Source organism: Poecilia reticulata, chromosome 5, assembly GCF_904066995.2.
Source record: "Poecilia reticulata chromosome 5, P_reticulata-male-v2, whole genome shotgun sequence".
NCBI lineage: Eukaryota > Metazoa > Chordata > Actinopteri > Cyprinodontiformes > Poeciliidae > Poecilia > Poecilia reticulata.
Window position 1 is genome coordinate 27656562 of NC_088834.1, and position 19022 is coordinate 27675583.

The window sequence follows — 19022 nt, forward strand, 5'->3', positions numbered from 1 at the left end:
TGTGATGCGTTCAAGTGCGCAAGCACCCGATTGGGGGGGGGGGGGGGGGGGGGGGTGACGGCGTGTTCAGAAAACCGCAGAGATACACCAAAATATGTGACTTTGTGCACAGAGGCTTGCAAATTTGTTTTGATTTTCTCTACATTGCAAACGTGAAATCTGGAGTTTTGTTGATTTGTGTCAAACTGTCACTTTGCGGGACTTTTAGGTGCAATTTAGCTGAATTTAGAAGCAATTATGTAATTCACAATCAACCGGACAAAATTCACTTTACGGCCTCTCAGCAAACGGCTACCTGAGTGGCTTTACAGGCGATAAACGAGGTTTAAAAGAGAGGCAGCAGATGCCTATCGTTTGGTAGAACAGGTTTATGAACCTTCCACTGGTCACGTTAAGATAAAGTTTCCTGGTGGTTTTTTCTGCTACGTCACAGCAAGCAGACCTTAACGGATCAGGCCTGTTTTTTTTTTTCTAGAAAAGTTGCTTCTGCAGAACTGCTTTCCGTTGAACGGAGAGATGAGCTAAGCACCGTCCACGAGGGTAACGCATGTTCCAGCAAATTCCTGTTAACTGAACCACCTCACTCGCTCGCTCGCTCGCTCCCAGTTGGGCTCTTGCTGGCAGGAGAGGAGTTACAAAGTCTCCTGTGACAGCAAAAAAAAAAAAAGAACAGAAAAGAAAGAAATAAAGAAAGAGGGGAAAAAACACTCTCTAAGATTCTCATAGAGGAGGTTATAAACTCCCTTTTACAATGTGACCACTTATCAACCATTATCACCCTGGCCTTGGCACTATTACGGTCATCCAAATATTGTTGTAGTGTTGAACTGGGAATGATCTTCAGTCCGGAACTTTGCTGTTAAGTTTTCACACACACACGCACACACACACACACACACACGTGTTAAAAAAAAAAGAGAGAAAAACAAAAAGACGTATCGAGTGAGAAAATTCCTCCAGAGCAGGGCCAGCTGCACCGTGTGCTGCTTGTTTCTCTCTTCCTCTGGAGATGAATGCAGAGGTGATGTGTTTGTCTGAGGAAGAGAGTCGAGGGGAAGCCTGATTTCCACTCTGTTTTATCTGTGCCCCGCAGCCCCCCCGCCCGATACCCCGCCGCGCTTTCACAGGCCCTGGGGTCCCACAGGAAGCAGCACTCTGCAAAGGCCAAAGGTCAGGGAATGGCTGTTCACCGATGCACAACGCCAAGCGGGTCCGCCGAACGGCTTTGGCTCAAAAACAAAACTAAGAAGTGAGTTTCAGTGCAGGGAATTATTTTAAAGTAGCAGAATATTGAGGAAGCGACGTCTGCGCCGGCACACATCTGTTTCCTTTTTGTGTTTACGTGCGTCGTGCTGCGCTTTCCTGCTGCAAGCTCATTTAAACAGTATGGCTGGATCTTTCTTTTTTTTTTCAGTCTAATTTGACATTATAAATATCACTAAGACAAAAGTGGTGGACAAGGTTCCTGTAAATATTAAGCGTTATCTAGAGATGCACCGATCAATCGGCCAGAGCTTGAAAAGAGCCGATCAGCCGTGTTCGCCAAACGGCGGATGAAAACACTGGAAAATCAGATTTTCAGCCATGTTTACTGAAGGCACCGGCATTCAAACTTTCCCTACTTTCAGTCCATAAAACCATCCGTTAACGCTATCATCTTTAATTGCACCTTTAATAAAAAGATTAGAGGTGAAAAGATTTGATACATGAATGGAGATAATCTTGTGACAAAAAAAATAAAAGAAATGTAAGTGGCAGCTTTGTTGCACTAAAACTAGAAACTCCCACCAGTTTTGGTCCATCAGCACATGAATGAAAAACTTGCTCTTTGACAAACTGTACTGGGGTTTATTAAAATCAGCACAAATAGGAGCTAATCTTGCAACTTGTTAGTCTTCTCATACTATCAAAAAGGACTCCAATACATATCTTTTTTTATGAGTAGTAGTTCTTAGCGGAAAATAATCAATAACCAACAGCTGAAACACTAACAAAAAACTACATCCTGCATCATTTCTGCTCCATAAATGCATCGACCAGCAGCTTCTCTTTCCTTTCATGCACTTTTTGAGTGGAATAAAACTTACTCAGTTGCGTTGTAGCGGCAGGAGAGACTGCAATATTGGCAGATCAGACCTCAAAGGAAAACTGGAAGTCGGTATGGGCAAAAAAAAAAAAGAAAAACAATCTGTGCATCTCTGTGAGAAACTGATCTGATAAGACGACAAAGTTGAGGAAGAGTGTGAGGTGCTATTGGACGGTAGTGATGGTTCGTAGCAGGAAAATGATTTGTCTGCAGATAAGACTCAAAGTTAAACTGTCAGATTAGGTTTATTGATCCAAATAAATGCAAAAAAAAACAAACAAACAAAAAAACAGATATTAGATGGAAAAAAAACTACACATATATTTGTATAATTAGATACTTTTTTGGAAGAAAGGCTGATACTGTCCAGCAGAATCCAATTCACAAAGAGTATGACTTGTTTAAGTAAATCATTCTCTCCCCCCTTAAACCTCTCAACTCCCCCCCCCCAAAAAAAAAGCATAAACACAAACCATGATTTGAGCAATAAAAAGAAAAGCAGAGAGAAAAAAAATCACCTCAATAAAAATTAACCATTAACTAAATGATTACATGGATGCTAATAAAAGCAAATCTGATTTCAAGTATTTCCTTTCAGACAAAATACAGATAAGCTATGGCAGTATAAAATAAAAACATCTCATACATGACCAGCATGCATGCATCACTGCAATCCCCCCCCTTTCCCACTCATTCTCATTAGTTTTTTGTTTGTTTTTGTTTTGTTTTTTAAGCTATTATTTCAGTCATTGCATTTCAATGATGGGGATGAATTTCGTCGTTGTTGTTTTTTAAATGACTAACTCACATTAAATACTCTGGTGAGGAAGGGTTGTCGCTGGTGGAGCCGGTTTCGTGGTAGCAGTTCGCACCGGACAGTTTCTCGCATTTAAGTTTGTACGCGTCCCTCTCCCGGACCAGCCTGCTCAGTTCGTGCTTCAGCTGCTCCACCTGCGTCACCAGGCTCGTCTTCTCGTGCTCCAGGATGTGCTTCTGCTGCACGCGCTTGAAGCGGCACGACTGCGCGTAGCCCCTGTTCTTCAGGGTCCGGCGTTTCTGCTTCAGCCGCATCACCTCCTCCTTGCTCAGGCCCCGCAGCAGCCGGTTGAGCTCCCTGACGGACATGGAGACCAGCTGCTCGTCCGAGAAGTGCATCTCCGCGTTGGACCGCCGGTCGTGGCGGCCGTGCTGCGGCTGCTGGAGCTGGTGGTGAGCCCCGAGGACCTGCTGAGCCTCCGGCGACTCCGGGGACTCGCTCCCCATTTCGTCTTTCAGATAGGGGTCTTGGCAGTGGCTGCCCGGGATGCCCTGCATGTCGGGGTGACCCGGGAGGCCCGGGTAGTGCTGGACGGGGTCGCTCAGGTGGCCGTAGCCGTCGTAGTCCGGCTGGTAGGACTGAGGGTGGTGGCCGTGGGGCGCAGACGGGTGTCCCTGCTGCGTCGTGGCCCCTATTAGGGCCTCCATCGCATCCTCGGGCGTCAGGCCGAAGGCTTGGGGGTACATCTGATGAGGGTACCCGCCGTTGTTGTTGGGTATCCAGAACTGGTCGCTCCCGGGGTTGGTTCTCTGTTCGTTCGGGTTGACGTTTGGCGACGAGGGGACCGAGTTGCAAGGCGTGCTGCCCGGGGTGGAGGAGACGGAGTCCGGTCTCTGCAGCTGGCCGCACGGCCCGATGAAGGAGCGGTCCAGGCTCTGCATGGTCTCCTTCTTGACGCCGAACTTCATGAACTCAAAGTCGTTGGTGAAATCCATGGGGAGTATTCTGCAGACCCCCCACCCTACCACCACCACTCCAAGTTAGGATGTGATATAGAACAAGGTGGCCTCGTCACGCAGCTCCAAGCGGCCACATATATTTCATGCAGTGAGAGGAGGGAAAAAAGGGCCTCACTTGCAAAAATGAAAAAGGGAAAGTACCTCCAAACTTTAAAATCAAGTATTAAAAAAAAAAAAAAAAAAAAATGGAGAAAAAAAAAAAACCTGTATCTTCCACACCTGCCCGGGTGGAGGAACCCCCAATCTGAGAGTTGTGAGGACTCCTGAATGCTGGACGCACCTCTGTGAGCTCAGGAGAAGCGCACTTTCTTCATAAAGCTGAACTGACACGAAGTCACGCCTTCCAGACTACACCTCCACGCTGCTCTCCAATGGAAACATGCTGAACAGGCTGATTTGCATAAAAGCTATTCCGTGTCTCCCCCTCCTACCGTCCACGGGAGAAGCTTTTTTTAAAACAAAACACCAGTATGTAAAGATTGTTGTTCTACCCATTTTAATTTAGATTTGCTCCTGACTCATAGTGGTGTGTGCTGCCAAACTGAATTTTTAGAGAGCAGCGGGACATTATTAATCTCTTATCATTAAATAAATAAATCTAAATTGGGTCTGAAATACCGTATTTTTCCCAATACTTATTTTATTTCTTGGCTATTTATTTATCAGAAAATAAATAAAAACAAAATTCTGATAGACAAAAAGGAGGGCAGAGAGTCGGGTCATTTAAAACAACACTGGTTTATGTTGTCTTCCGAGTTGTACTTTTGTGAATACTGACATCTTGTGGATAAAAGTTCACACTGCAGGTGCAAGATCAGGGATTCCCCAAACTTAAAACTGTGATGTGCCAAGACCACGTTCAGTGCAACCTGTCTGCTTTTGCATTAACAATAAAACAGCGCTGTTTTTAGATCAAGTAAAAATAAAAAATACACTACGGCAAATATAATACTGATAAAATAAATGCTGGCAATAAGAATATTGACGATATTTTGCATGTGCCTTCTTAGAAACTTTATTAGCAGTTTAGTTGTAATTTCGTTTTGCTGTTGTTGTTTTTTTAGACACATTCATGAGGTGGATGAAAAAGGAAATGGTTACAACATTTTTCGGCTTTGCACGTTTGTTGTCTTCCAAACTGTTTTCCTGTTTGGAAGACGACAAGCTCAGCCAGGCTCCATAGATAAAGTCCGTGACCATCAGTTTTCAGGTTTTACCACTAATTCTCAATGTATTTTTGGTTTAGACTTTGACTGGGACACTTAATCACACACACATGCGTTGTTTTAAACCATTCCACTGTAGTTCTGGCTGTATGTTTGAACTGATTCTTCTGTGACCTCCACCATGTTCCACAGTGACAAAGTAGTAAAGTGGGTGGGAAACCCTGATGTCAAAAACTAAACAGGCATTGTTTTGTGCGTAGGTTTTCTAGCCACAAGCTAACTTGCAAACCCAGTCCTTGGTTGGAACTTTTGTTTTTAAAAGACTTTTAATTGATATATTTCCCTCACACACACACACACACATACATTGAATTACTGTGACTATTAACAAGAAAAACACGAAAATACATTTTCGTGAATACTAATTATCCTCAACAAAGTAGGCTAGACTTCTAACAATCTGCTTTGTGCTAATTTTTTTGTGTTCTTGACTAGTTATCACACCTAAGCAATGGATCTTTTTCACCTCCTCCAGAGTTACTGATAGGTATTTTCCTAGAACCTACATAAAAGAACCACAGACAACGTATATGAATTTTATGACAAACTTTGCAAAGGAGAACAAACTCTATCAATTGCTCCTCCGAGCTGTTCATAGAGCGTTCTGAAAATCTTTGGGTAAAGCTTGTCTTTTATTTTCAAACTTCAAAGAGGGAGGATAGGCAAGATAGACAGCAGAGAAAAAACAGCAAAGGTCGTAAAACATTTTACCTAAACACAGCAAAGGTCGTAAAACAATTTACCTAAACAACTAGCAACCCAGTTCCAGATGCGATATCTGATTTACGGCCTGAGCCCGGTTCAAATCTTGGTCAAACTGTTTCACCTGAAGATGAACAGGCAGCTGTGACCCCCCAGGTCAGTTAATACACACACTAAAGAAGAGAACATTTTAATCTGCTCTAACATTAGACTGAATATGAACTAAAGTAACAACAAAATGATAATACCAAAAAATCTCTAACATTCCCCCCTTTTTATCATTTTACCACGTGTGTAAACCCTATTCAAAAGCCAAGCATAGAAAAGAAAAGAAATAAAATAGAACCAATAAATGCAAGAATTTTTTTTTTTTTTTTTTCCCTAGTCTAAACATAAAAATGACACAATGACTAAATTAATATAATGAATAAATGAAATGGACAAAAACAAAAGAAAGAAACAGCAAAAAATCAAATGCAGTTTTCTCATCTCTAACACCACTTGTTTTCACATTTTCGGTGTAGGAATCATTCAGCAAATGAATTAATCTGTTTATTGATTACAGAACATCATCATTGTTCAGAAAATCGTCAGAACCTCGAAACAAGTCATCTTCATTTGTCTCATAGGATGCCTTTGCTAGCTGATAACTGACAACAGTTGTGTTAATTGTTTTAAACAACATACTTCGTAGGCAAGGAATAATGCAACCCGTAAAAAGACAGAACAGAACCAAAACAATCAGAATAGGTGTCACGAGCTTTAACAATAAAGTCCACCATGGACCAGACGTGAGCCATGAAAACAAATCAAAAAGGATGAGCCGCTTGTTCCACTCCCCACATATTTTTTAAGATCCTCCAGCTCATATAGAGCATCAGAAATAGTTCCTCCAGTGCCTGTTTCATCCGGCACAAAAGTGCAGCACGTTGGGCCAATAATTTTGCAGACCCCTCCCTGAGGGCAGTGAGGAAATCCAGAACAACACGATTTTGCATGACCATGTTTCTCAGTTCAGTCAGCTCCTTCGCGGTGCCATTGGCCAGCTGGTATGTGATGTTGATTAGTCGCAGTAATCCGTACCTGTTTATCTCTACGTGGTCCCGAATCTCACCTACTCCAACCCACGGAAACAAACCTTGCATGAATTTTTCTCCGCCGTTCCAAATCCTGAATTCCCATGGAACTCCAGTGTGTGTAGTTAGGCCTCCCCATTTTTTGACCTCTGACATAACTGTTCGTTTGGAGCGGGTACGTGGATCATCTTGTGCTTTCCTGATGAACGCAATCGGGTTGATTAACGGAACCACAGCACACAGTCCTCCCCAATTTTTTGGTAAAAACATGTATGCTTCATTTCCACATATGAAGTACCAATCTGCCAACATACGTGAACCATAGTCTCCTGGCACTATGGCACTGCACAGCGTTGTCTCCTGTTTCCTCTTTGTCTTATGCGTGATGTTGAAACTCCTCTCCTGAAGCAAGTTGTCACAGTCTGGGTTGTCCTTCCAGACTTTGCAGTGTGGAGTCATCCTTTGACCCCTGCAGGCTGTGCAGTCGATGAAATCCTGTGTCGGTTCGCAGTAGGTGTAAACTCTGTTACACAAGTTCCAGGGCAACGTCCCTAGAATAACATGTCCATTATTGTAGACACAGTTCCCCAGAGATCCTGGTTTAGCTCCTGCTAATGAAATGATCTCTGGTATCTTCCATACAGTTTGTTGAGATGATGCAAAAGGAAGTACATCGTCTGCGAGTGAACAATTTAAAAATCCAAACAGACCTTGCACAGCCTCTCCCATTCGGAGGTCAGCTGAATAGTCCTTCTCGCGCGCTCTGTCTCCCCGTAGGGGTGGGACGCGCCGTGGTCTGGTGCTTAGAACATAGAGACACATCTGTTTGTTGTCAGTAATGTCACCTGGTCGGAGGCCTGAGTTGTGAATAGAAACCGGCAGCTGCGCACACACGTAGCAGTTCACAGCATGTCCCTCGTACGCGGTTCTATTCATTAGTTTCCACCACAGGTTGGTGCTGTAGTCGTGTTTGTGGAACTCAGGCTCACGTCCTTCTCCAAACATCAAACATGCTGCAGTCACAGCGCCGTAGAAAATCCATCTGGCATATGGAGTCCCCATTGTTGCTCGGCACACAGAGATGTCAGAACCCCCAAACTAAAAGAGTGAGAATCTTAAGCGTTTCTTCACCGGGTTTGAGACGAACCACACTAAAAGTAGCACCCCTTTGCAGCCCGGAGGCAATAAAGCCCACCTTCCTCTCTACTCCGGATTAGGGGTCCAACACTCTCTGCAGCTTACAGTGACTGAGATGAATCCAGCTGGGTCTTTCAGCGATTTTTACAGCTGTTGGTGTGGTCATCAACACCTGGAATGGTCCTTCCCACCGTGGACTTGCCCAGTTCTTCCGTTTGATGACCTTTATGTAGACCCAGTCACCTGGCTTAATGGGAGGTGCCTCCTGTGGAGGAGAAGAGTCAGAAGGCAGTAAATTCGCACTGGACACTTTCTTCAGTTTAAGAGTCCTGATCATATAATCTGCTAATGTTTGTTCTTCATCAGCTTTCTGTAAGTCAGGAGCAAACAGAGGCAGTCTGTAAGCTCTCCCATGAATTATTTCAAAAGGTGTTAGACCATCTGCTGTTGAGGTGATTCTCATATAGAGCTTCACCAAGTCTAAACATTCTGGCCAGGGTCGGCCAGTGTCTGCCATGCACTTTCTTAATCTGCTTTTCACCGTGCCATTTGTTCTTTCCACAAGCCCTGCACTCTGTGGGTGATAGGCACAGTGGTTTTTCAATGTCATTCCCAAGTGAGATGCCATGTTTTGTATCACTTGGTTTACAAAATGTGGTCCATTGTCACTGTAAACAGTCTGTGGGATGCCATGCGTTGGGATAATAGTTTTGCAAATAGCCTTCGCTACTGTCAAAGCATCTGCATACTTTGATGGTACTATTTCAACCCATTTAGAAAAAGCATCTATCATCACCAGACAGTATTTGTATGGCCCACTTTGTGAAAGCTCAATAAAATCCATATACATAGTTTGAAATGGATAAGATGGTTTCGGGAACCTGCCTCGTTTTGGCCTTATGTTTCCCTGTGGGTTATGTTTCACACAGACTGGACATGCAGTACAAAAATTTTTTAGGTAGGAATTTAAACCATACGTTGTGAAATGTTGCTGTATTATGGCTTCCATCCCCCCTGTTGACACATGGCAGCGCCCATGCGTCACAATTGCTGCAGCTTTAAATAAAGATTTAGGTAGAACTGGTTTGTCCTTTACTTCAAAAATGCTCTCATCATTAATTTTCGCACCCTTAGTTATCCACATCCTTTTTCGGCCTGTGGTGCATTGTCCTGCATGTCTTTCAGCACTTTTTTGTCTATCAGTTGTTGTTCTCCTTCAGTCTGTGCTGAGAAAGTTCCTTTCCCATGCTTCCCTGCTGCAGCTTCTTTAGCTATTTTGTCAGCTAGTCTGTTCCCATTTGAAACTTCATCCGTCCTTGTTGTATGAGCCGTGCATTTACATACAGCTAGTTTAGCTGGGAGTTGTATTGCTTGCAAAAGATTTTTAAGTAAAGATGCATGTGTCACTGGTTTCCCAGTTGATGTTGTCATTCCTCTACGCTCCCATTGTTTTGCAAAATAAAACAAAGTAGAGAAAACATACTGGCTATCTGTGTACACCGTCAAATGCATGTCCTCTGCCAGTTCACATGCCCTCGTTAAAGCAATCAATTCTGCTGCCTGTGCAGAATGAGTGCTGGAAATTTTTCTGCTTCTATTATTTCATTTGGCAAAGCAACAACCGAATAACCTGTCTGATTTTTACCCGTAGGCTCCTTTGAACATGACCCATCAACAAACCAGACCTCTCCCAATGCTAATGGGGTGTCCTGTAGGTCTGGCCTTGGAAGCTGCAAGTGCTCTGTAGCTTCTATGCAGCTGTGTGGCGTTCCATCATCTGGTAATGGAAGCAAAGTAGCTGGATTTAGAATCGTACACCGCTTTATTACAATGTGTGGTTGTGACAAAAGCGTTGCTGTATACGAAAGGTGTCGCGCTGGTGAGAGCAAATTCATTTTGCTCTGCAAAAGTAGAACATCTACCGCGTGTGGAACTAACAGCTCCATCTTGTGAAACAAGACTATGTCAGCCGACATGTGTACAGCTAATGTTGCTGCACAGACTGCTTGGACGCAGTCTGGTAGAGACTGTGCTACTGGATCTAATTTCTTTGAGTAGAAAGCCAACGGCTTTAGCTTATCACCATGGTTTTGTAGTAACACAGACGTCATAAATCCATTCCTGCAATCTACAGTTTGAATAAAAGTTTTTCATAGTTAGGAAGAATCAAAGTTGTTGCCTGCATTAGTGCTTGTTTTAGTTCAGTGAATCTTTTTTCAGCTTCTGGATTCCAAGCTATTTTATCAGTCATGGCCATTGGGGTGCCATGAATCAAATCCTGTAAAGCCTGAGTTTTCTCAGCATAGTGTGGAATCCAGGCTCTACAGTAATTGCAAAGTCCAAGAAATGACATCATTTGTTTTTTAGTTTCTGGTTTAGGTGCTTCAGAAACAGTCTCCTTTCTCGCTTTCTGTATCTGCTTTCCCTCAGCAGACAGTGTGTGTCCCAAATAATTTACTTCTTCTCTCACCCACTGCAGCTTATCTTTGTTTACTTTGTTCCCTGTCTGACAGAGATGGTGCAGCAGAGCAAGTGAGTCTGTTCTGCAAGCTTCCTCGCTCTCTGATGCTATTAATAGATCATCAACATACACCAAAAGTTGACTTTTGTCTGACATTTGGAAATCAGATAAGCAGGTCATAATTGCCTCACAAAATATGCTTGGACTGTCTGCAAAGCCTTGGGGTAATCTGGTATATGTGTACCCCTGACCTCTGTAGGTAAAAGCAAACCAGAACTGTGAATCTGGGTGAATGGGTACAGAGAAGAATGCGTTGCTGAGGTCAATTACTGTGAAGAATTTATTGCTTGGTTTAAGCGAGTTTAGCAGTGTGTGTGGATCTGGCACATTAGGTGCTCTTGTTTGTACTGCTTCATTTACTGAACGTAAATCCTGAATCATACGCCAGTCTTTTTTATTTGCTTTTTGAACAGGAAAAATAGGTGTGTTACAAGGAGAATCTGAACACTTTTTTATGATTCCTCCTTTTAACAAACCTTCAATTACTGGTTTAATCCCGTTTAGTGCTTCTGGTTTTATAGGGTATTGTTTTACTCTAGGCCTCCAGCTAGATTTTGCTTTAATTTGCACCGGGGGAATTGAACCAAGCAACCCGACATCAGAGGGACCTTTTGTCCACAAGTTTTCTGGAAGTTCAGCTAGTTCAGCTACATCCTTTCCTGTCAAAAATATGTTTGTGTGTCACTCAAACGCGTGGACTTGAGCTGTGCCTGTGACTACTTCACATAGTGATTGTTTCCAGACGTCACAGCTGGGGCTGTAGCTCCAACCGTCTTCACCTTCTTTGAAATCAGCGGCTTCACCAGCCATTTTAGTTCTATTACCCACATCTACCCATGTGATATTATGTGGCTTGAATAATGAAATGTGTGGATTAGCCGGTAACTTATACAGCTCTATTTGGCTAGTCGGAAGGAGCACAGTCACAGCTGCATAAGACCGTCGGTCTGTGAACATTTCGGTCACAGCCAGTGTCACAGGATTTGTTTCTAAAAACTTTTTAACATAATCATCCTGTGGATCATTTAGGATGTTCATTGTTACATGCAACTGATTGTAGTTCATTTCCGTTTCAGGTGAGTCCAACTGTTCACGAGCTTCTCTAAGAAGCTTTCCTGGGACATGAGGATTGTCAGCTGGCTTTAAATCATATGAACAGTAGATTTGTTCATTTTTTTGAACTGTGTACATATCAGAATGTTTTAATCTGACAGCTCTCATCCCATCTTGTACAGGGACTACTGCTATTCCTAATTTTGTCATTAGGTCTCTACCTAACAGATTTATTGGACATTTAGGTGACATCACAACAGAAGCTTTTACATTAATTCCTGTCTCAGGGTCTTTAAAAAATGTACTTTTTGACATTTTTTCTCTATGCGTTTGTCCATCGGCAGATTTTACCCAAATAGACTCGTTTGTGGGGTTTACACCTTTTATTTTAGTTTTAAGAACCGTTTTGCATGCACCGGTGTCACATAGAAATTCAACTTCTTCCCCACAAACATTCAGTGTGATGTAAGGTTTTTCTTTTAATGCATTTAACATATCCCAAGCTGCACATATGTCCACCATTACACCAATTTGATCTGGTGGTGTGTTTTGTTTGGGTGTGGCAGAATCTAGTCATACTGAGGAGTTAGGCTTTTGTTTTTTCTCCCATCTGCTACTTCTATAGTCCTTTACGTTCTTTGCTTTGCAATCTTTTGCCCAATGGTTTGACTTGCCACAACGCCAGCAGACATCTTCGTCTTGTGTGGTGTGATTTATGGGTCGCTGCTCAGGGTGACCTCTCCTGCCTTTGTTTCTCCCTCGGCCTCTCGAGGGGCCACGGAAAAAGGCAGAGGTTTCTATTTCTCCAAAATCCTCCAGATGAAAAACATCTGACCCTGTTTTTGGTTTTTTTACTACTTTTTCTGCATGACGTGCCCATGTCATCAGTTGTGGGACTGAGGCAGCATCATATTCGACCAGGTGTTTTCTAATCCAGCCCTCAATTTCAGGGCGGAAACTTGACATTAAAGCGTTTTTCAGTTGTTGTTGATATACGCTGTCGGGCCCTTCATCATAGGTAATCCCACTGTGAACTTTGAACTCTTTTTCAAACCGCAGACGAAAGTCGTCTACGTCCTCTCCAGTTTTTTGTCTTATCCCCGCTAAGTGATTGTAGTTTGCCTTTTTACGGAAAACTGTTCTAACTCTTTCACATACTGGATCCCACTGTGCTTTGTATTCGTTACTCAGCTCTGGGTTTTCTCCATCAGGGTATAGTATTGGGCCTATTCTATTTTTTCCCGTATAGTTTCCCCTTACTTTTGCCCAGTCTTTTCCTAGCGAGGTCATGGCTGCTGCCCCCGCTTCAACTCCGTTCAGTCTATAAGAATGAATTAATCCAGTCATGTCCTCTATCCATTTATTGGGATCCTCTGCTGCAGGTGTTATTCCTTCCACAGCTTTCCGGACTTCCTCTAAATTCCAGGGTCTAAAAACATATGTATGTGGTGAATCATCCGCACCAGCATTAGGGTTTGGTACCTGTATCATGGGGTACTCTTCAACATGTCCCCGTGGAAATCAGGACTATATTGGATCTTCTTTTAGGATTTAACCTTAAATTGTAATGTGGCTGTTCAATTGGCATATGTTCTGTTTGACTTCTGTCTCCCGCATACGGGGGTGGATCTAAACCTTCCAGTGAGGGATACAGACTACTTTGGGGCTCCTTACTGCCAGTAGCGGGCGCGTCCGGAAGACTGTCTGCCGGGGCTGTTGCTACTGGGACAGAGGCAGACGAACTTGCTTCAGCGGTTGGGGGAGGAGCAGTCGGCCGTACCTGCTCTCCCTGCCCCGCTGGAGCATTCCGTCTGGATAGCACCATTTCATTGTCTTCTGGTCTTACAAATAAGTTATTTGATTCTACAAGCTTTTTGTCTTTAATCTTTTTAATTTGTTCTTTCCGGTCTGTGGCTGCTTTTAACCATATTTTAGCACATCTCAACTCATCCTCCTTTTTAATCTTTTTTATCCCCGTTTTTCTTGCTACACTATTCTCCAAAATTCTCACAATTGCTTGCCATTTATCGATTTTTAGCTTTCCGTCTATTTTATATTTCTTTCTCCATTTTTCCATGTGTACAGTGCTACCAGGAAACCTGGACAGCATGTACTTTTCATCTCCATCGGGGCCCTCAATAAGTGAGGAATTACAAGAATGTTTATTTCCCATATTTAAAACACTTGCAATTTCAGCTTGAAAATGTTATTTATTTGAATTTATTTAAATTTGGTCCAGGTTCGTTGACTCCTAGGGAGTCCTATGAACTGGAGATCTTTTCAGTGGGCCAGCAATTAAAATACCTTGTTGTGGTATTCCCCGCTTCGACTCTTTCGAGTGGGAGAATCTTGCCTGTTGCATCCACAAGAGGTTTGCTGCTTAATTCCACTGTTTTATATGAGGTAAAATACAAAGCGGTATTTAAACCTCCAACCACTCTCACACTACTCTTTCACGCACACACACACACACATCAAAGTAGCAGCAAACCAGCAATACCAGCACAGTAATGGCAACATTATCTGTTTTTGCCTTGTCAGATAACTCAGCACCAGTGATATTTTACCCATCAAAAAATCAAAACCACACAGCAATGACAAGCTTCCTATCCGCCTGAGGACTTGCCCTTATGGGGTCTCCTCGAACAGAGTTTTAGCAGAGCGACATCATACAAGGATTCTCAAACCACTGAGTTTTAGCAGAGCGACATCATACAAGGATTCTCAAACCACTGAGTTTTAGCAGAGCGACATCATACAAGGATTCTCAAACCACTGAGTTTTAGCAGAGCGACATCATACAAGGATTCTCAAACCACTGAAATAGCCATTTTAAAATTCACCTACGTTTCTGTAGTTTTCGGGTTGTCCAGTCGGATCTCGTCACTCCGCCGTTGGCAGACAAAGTCGGACCTACGTCGCTGGCCCAGCGAAGAATTCTACTTCCTGGGTCTTTCTTTCCAGGTCCAGTTGACTCTGGCCGTGCACGGATTCAGCGCGTCTTCCTCTGCCTGACAGCGGTCGGTATGAGAGATCCCGGGTTTCGGCACCAAAATGATAGGTATTTTCCTAGAACCTACATAAAAGAACCACAGACAACGTATATGAATTTTATGACAAACTTTGCAAAGGAGAACAAACTCTATCAATTGCTCCTCCGAGCTGTTCATAGAGCGTTCTGAAAATCTTTGGGTAAAGCTTGTCTTTTATTTTCAAACTTCAAAGAGGGAGGATAGGCAAGATAGACAGCAGAGAAAAAACAGCAAAGGTCGTAAAACATTTTACCTAAACACAGCAAAGGTCGTAAAACAATTTACCTAAACAACTAGCAACCCAGTTCCAGATGCGATATCTGATTTACGGCCTGAGCCCGGTTCAAATCTTGGTCAAACTGTTTCACCTGAAGATGAACAGGCAGCTGTGACCCCCCAGGTCAGTTAATACACACACTAAAGAAGAGAACATTTTAATCTGCTCTAACATTAGACTGAATATGAACTAAAGTAACAACAAAATGATAATACCAAAAAATCTCTAACAGTTACCATGGAGATCTTGGCTGCTTCTCTTATGTAATGTCACCTTGTCCAGCCTGTCACTTTAGGTGGAAGGACGTGTCTAGGTTGTTTGTGGTCAAGCTGTACTCTCCCCATTGTCAGATGATGGGGATAGTGTTTTCCTTTACACTATCCCAGCATTAAACGTCTCCTCTATGTCCGCTGGGGCCTGTCAGCTGTGTTCCTTGGCATTCATGATGCTGTTTGTTCACTAATGTTCTCTAACCAGCCTTCACAGAAAGCCCCAAAACAGACTAAAAACCTGAGTGATTACACACAAGTGTCAACAGGTATTCCTACTGCAAAGGATCTCAAAGGGTTACACAGCGCGCCCTGAGATGACCCTCTGTCAACGCTTACTACCAGTGAAAATCTCACTGACAAAACCTAAAGGACTTGAGCCAAAACCAATAGAAATTACTGTAAAAGAATGGCCTGGCATTGTTTTAGCTAGTTTGATTTTCTGGGAATTGAGGAAAAAGAGGAGACAGTGTGACTGAGTAAGGATTTCTCAGGGACACATACCAGGACATGTGCCAAGAGACCCGAGCGATTGTATAAGTTATGGGAAACATAGGACTATAAAAGCCAAACAGCGCATATAGTAATTATCGTGCATGAAAACATGAAGCCCTCTGAAAATGTATTCCGAGCACGCAAAGCAACCGCCAATTCCTAATATATCCATCTCCCTTTTGCACATTTTGTCACATTAGAACCACAAAACTTAGTGGAATTTATTGGGATGTTATACAAAAGAGCGACACAAAGTGGCATGAAATTGTGAAGGAAAATGATACATGGTTCCTATTTCTTTTCCCAAAAAGAATGTGGGATGCATTTATGTTCACGCCTCTGTACAATAATACCACCAAATCAAATCTAGTACACCCAACTGCCTTCAAAATCGGTAAATAAAGTCACTTTAGGTCAAATATCTTCTCAGTATTAGAGCTTTTCCGAGAAGGTTCCAAACCTAGCAAGACATTGGCCTAAACTAAAGAGAAGCAACCGAGAGACCCACAGGACACTTATGAGTCTTGCTCTCCACAAATCTGTTCTTTATGGGAAGTCACATTCATAAGAAAGCCATAGAAAGTTATGTTTGCCACAAGTGAGGTAAGGGTCACAGCAAACACGTGGATGTTGGCCTACATGCAAAATGCTACATGTAGCAGAAAACTATCGGCTCACATCGCCCTGAATGAAAGAGGCCCTTAAAACATCACAGAATGGAGACGCTGTATTTCAGCAGGGACAGAGACGCTGATCAGAGTTGATGAGAAAGACGAGTTGAGCTGAATACCAGGGCAAAACGGGAAGAAAACCTGTAAAAAGCTGCATTTGAAATCCAGAAAACTAATCTCTACGCAGACACACTAAAGAAACCTGGCAGTTACTAAAGAGAGTAAATTATTAAAGGGTCAGTATTATGTAAAATCAACTTTTATGAGCTTTACATCGTGTTTCATACAAACATTTTAAATGTACATCTATACATTTAGTGAGATATAAAAAAGTTGATTTTCTCTGTATGTATGTGTGTATATGTATATAATATATATTTACTAGTCTATCCATCTGTATTTTTTTATTTGACAAATGAGCCTCATTACAAGGCATATTTTAATTTATTAAACATCATTGTATATGTTAGAATGGCCCAGTCAAAGTCTAGAACTACTGTAAGTTCAATTGAGGATGTGTGTCATTCTATGAAAACTACAAATCATTTCCATCCTATCTGACTGGGCTTGTGCTATTTTCACACCATCTACTAATTCGGCAGCACCTGCAGGAACATATTTTCACTGCATTTCAATCTGAGGTTTCAGAATAAAAGCCCTTGAAGACAAATGTGCGCAACACTATTCATGTCTTTATTTGTAAAATGCCATCCATCCATCCATTTTCTTGCACCCTTTTTCCCTCAGTAGGGTCGGGAGGGTTGCTGGTGCCTATCTCCAGCTTATTTGTAAAATGTTTTTTCTAAAAACACTTATTGTTTCACCACTTCCCAAAATTGCACTATTTTGTGTTCAGTTTATTACACAGTTGAAAAATAAAACACATTAAATACATGTGAACGCTCTGCAAGGCTCTGTATGTTTATGCGTCACCATGGCGACACCTTATCTGCATCTGCAGGCATCTACAAGAAATGGGTCACATCTCACTTCATTGGGTTGCTGCTTTATAGACGATGAGGCTTGAAGGATGAACACTTTCATTTTCCACGGACCCTGATTGGTCTTCCAGCACCTGCTGGGACGTTTTTCAGGTTTTTTTGGTTGCCAGACAACCATAAGATGACCTTTGAAATGTAGCTAGTTTAAACTCATCCAGTAACACCAGGACAGTGTATACCAGCATGTCTTCCAGCAAACGACAATAACCATCACAAACTTCTTTTTTTCTCCCCTTCCTAATTCATTGTTCAGTCATTTCTAAGTGATACTCTACGCTACATAGAAACGAGCTTGGACGAAAACACAGTGACAAGATGGATAGAAGTACTTTTCTGTAAATATTGTTTCAGTTATTCGTTTCTAATTGAAGACACAATTCATTTAAAAGTTTATCTGTTAAGACAACATCTGAGAATCTCTGTTTCAAAAAAAAAGCAACACATTGGAGAATAATTTTTACGCCTTGACTCCACGTCTTTGCCTTTCTGTCTTAAACTGTACACACAACATCTAGACCTCGGGGCAATGCTTCGTCTCTTAGGCTATTTTGTAAACACAAAAGTCTATAATAAAAGGTGAGCTTAATTTACTGCTCAGTCCAGGTACAGCAAACATGGAGCGAACAAGCAGCATAAGAAGAAAGACCATAGCGAGACAACATAAGACGGAAGTCATGATTGCGGGGGAACAGCTCAGGTACGGTGGGAAGGCTTTGTGGGTTTACGGCTCAGATAAACTTCAAAACTCATCGAGAACTTGAACATGGATTTAAGGTTGAGGCTTCACGACGGAAAGCTGATCAAGGATCGGCGGTACTACCTGCGGACGTATCCGAACTGCTTTGTGGCGCAGGAGCTGATCGACTGGCTGGTGAGTCACAAGGAGGCTTTGGATCGAGCGACGGCCGTTTATCTCATGCAGCACCTCATGGACCACGACATCGTTCATCACGGTGAGAGGTGTAGACACTGGACACTTTATCTGTGGTATCCATGTCAACCCTATAACCTAAATAGTGGATCAGCAAATCACATATAAGAAACTTAAAGGGGAATTATTATGTATTTTCTAGGCCCATGGTGTCATTTTATAGTACAATCCAGTAACTATGTTACCTTCAGTTGTTGTACAAATGCTGCGTATGTCAAACATGACTTAAAAGAAATACGACTTCAAATTAGGCCTCTGTCTCTTTAAGATGCTCCTACTCTTTCCAACTTCCACCATCAAGACATCATCACAATCCTCCTCATTATGCTGTTTACAACCGTTCTTAAGTGCCTTTCCCTGAGAATTCATGTGTTGAGCTCAGCAGACGTGTAGTTCCACCAGGTGTTTAATTGCTGCTGCCGCTAGTCTGAAGGATAGTGGTGGAGGGGTGCTCTGTGAGGTGGAAGCTTGGAAACTAGCTTTGTGGAAATAGGTGGAGGTTCGTGAGAGCAAGCTTTAAGGCAAACCATATGGTTGCCACGGGAGATTAAAGTATTTTTAAAGAATGAAAGCAACATTCCAGGTATGTTTTTTGATGAGGGAATAACATTATACCATGATACAAAGCTAAAAAAAAGTCAATTTTACACGATGCACCCCCCCCTTTTTATGCATTTGGACATCTGGATATGCTAACGTTCTAAAGAAGATTGGGTGAAGAGCGGGGATTTAAGGGACCGCAAACATGAGATGGTCGTTGGTTCCAGAT

General features: G+C 42.5%; 2 protein-coding genes and 1 long non-coding RNA gene across 9 annotated transcripts in view; 1 reads left to right on the forward strand and 2 right to left on the reverse strand.

Annotated features, from left to right (window-relative positions):
* The window catches only part of LOC103465557 (DEP domain-containing mTOR-interacting protein), a 52960-nt gene that overhangs the window by 28984 nt on the left and 4954 nt on the right, over positions 1-19022 (forward strand). The window contains exons 2-4 of one of the 7 annotated variants that reach the window (XM_008410524.3): positions 1094-1249; positions 17921-18019; positions 18097-18275. In XM_008410524.3, the coding sequence (XP_008408746.1) occupies positions 1179-1249; positions 17921-18019; positions 18097-18275 (349 nt within the window). In that variant the 5' untranslated portion in view covers positions 1094-1178. Of the gene's footprint in view, positions 1-49; positions 1250-15640; positions 17658-17920; positions 18020-18096; positions 18276-19022 lie in introns of those variants that run through there. The other 6 variants (XM_081607393.1, XM_081607392.1, XM_081607391.1 and 3 more) reach the window with 6 other exon arrangements.
* On the reverse strand, positions 2313-4738 carry mafbb (v-maf avian musculoaponeurotic fibrosarcoma oncogene homolog Bb). Its single transcript, XM_008410523.3, has one exon. The coding sequence runs from the start codon at positions 3836-3838 to the stop codon at positions 2891-2893; it is 948 nt and encodes a 315-aa protein (XP_008408745.1). The 5' UTR covers positions 3839-4738; the 3' UTR covers positions 2313-2890.
* LOC145551754 (uncharacterized) lies at positions 5620-14562 on the reverse strand. Its single transcript, XR_014087657.1, has 2 exons — positions 14425-14562; positions 5620-8268 (listed from the first exon to the last, which is right to left on the reverse strand). It is a non-coding gene; the product is annotated as an uncharacterized LOC145551754 (long non-coding RNA).

Coding starts and splice junctions, on each gene's coding strand:
- mafbb (XM_008410523.3), bottom strand. CDS start 3,838: ATGGATTTCACCAACGACTTTGAGTTCATGAAGTTCGGCGTCAAGAAG.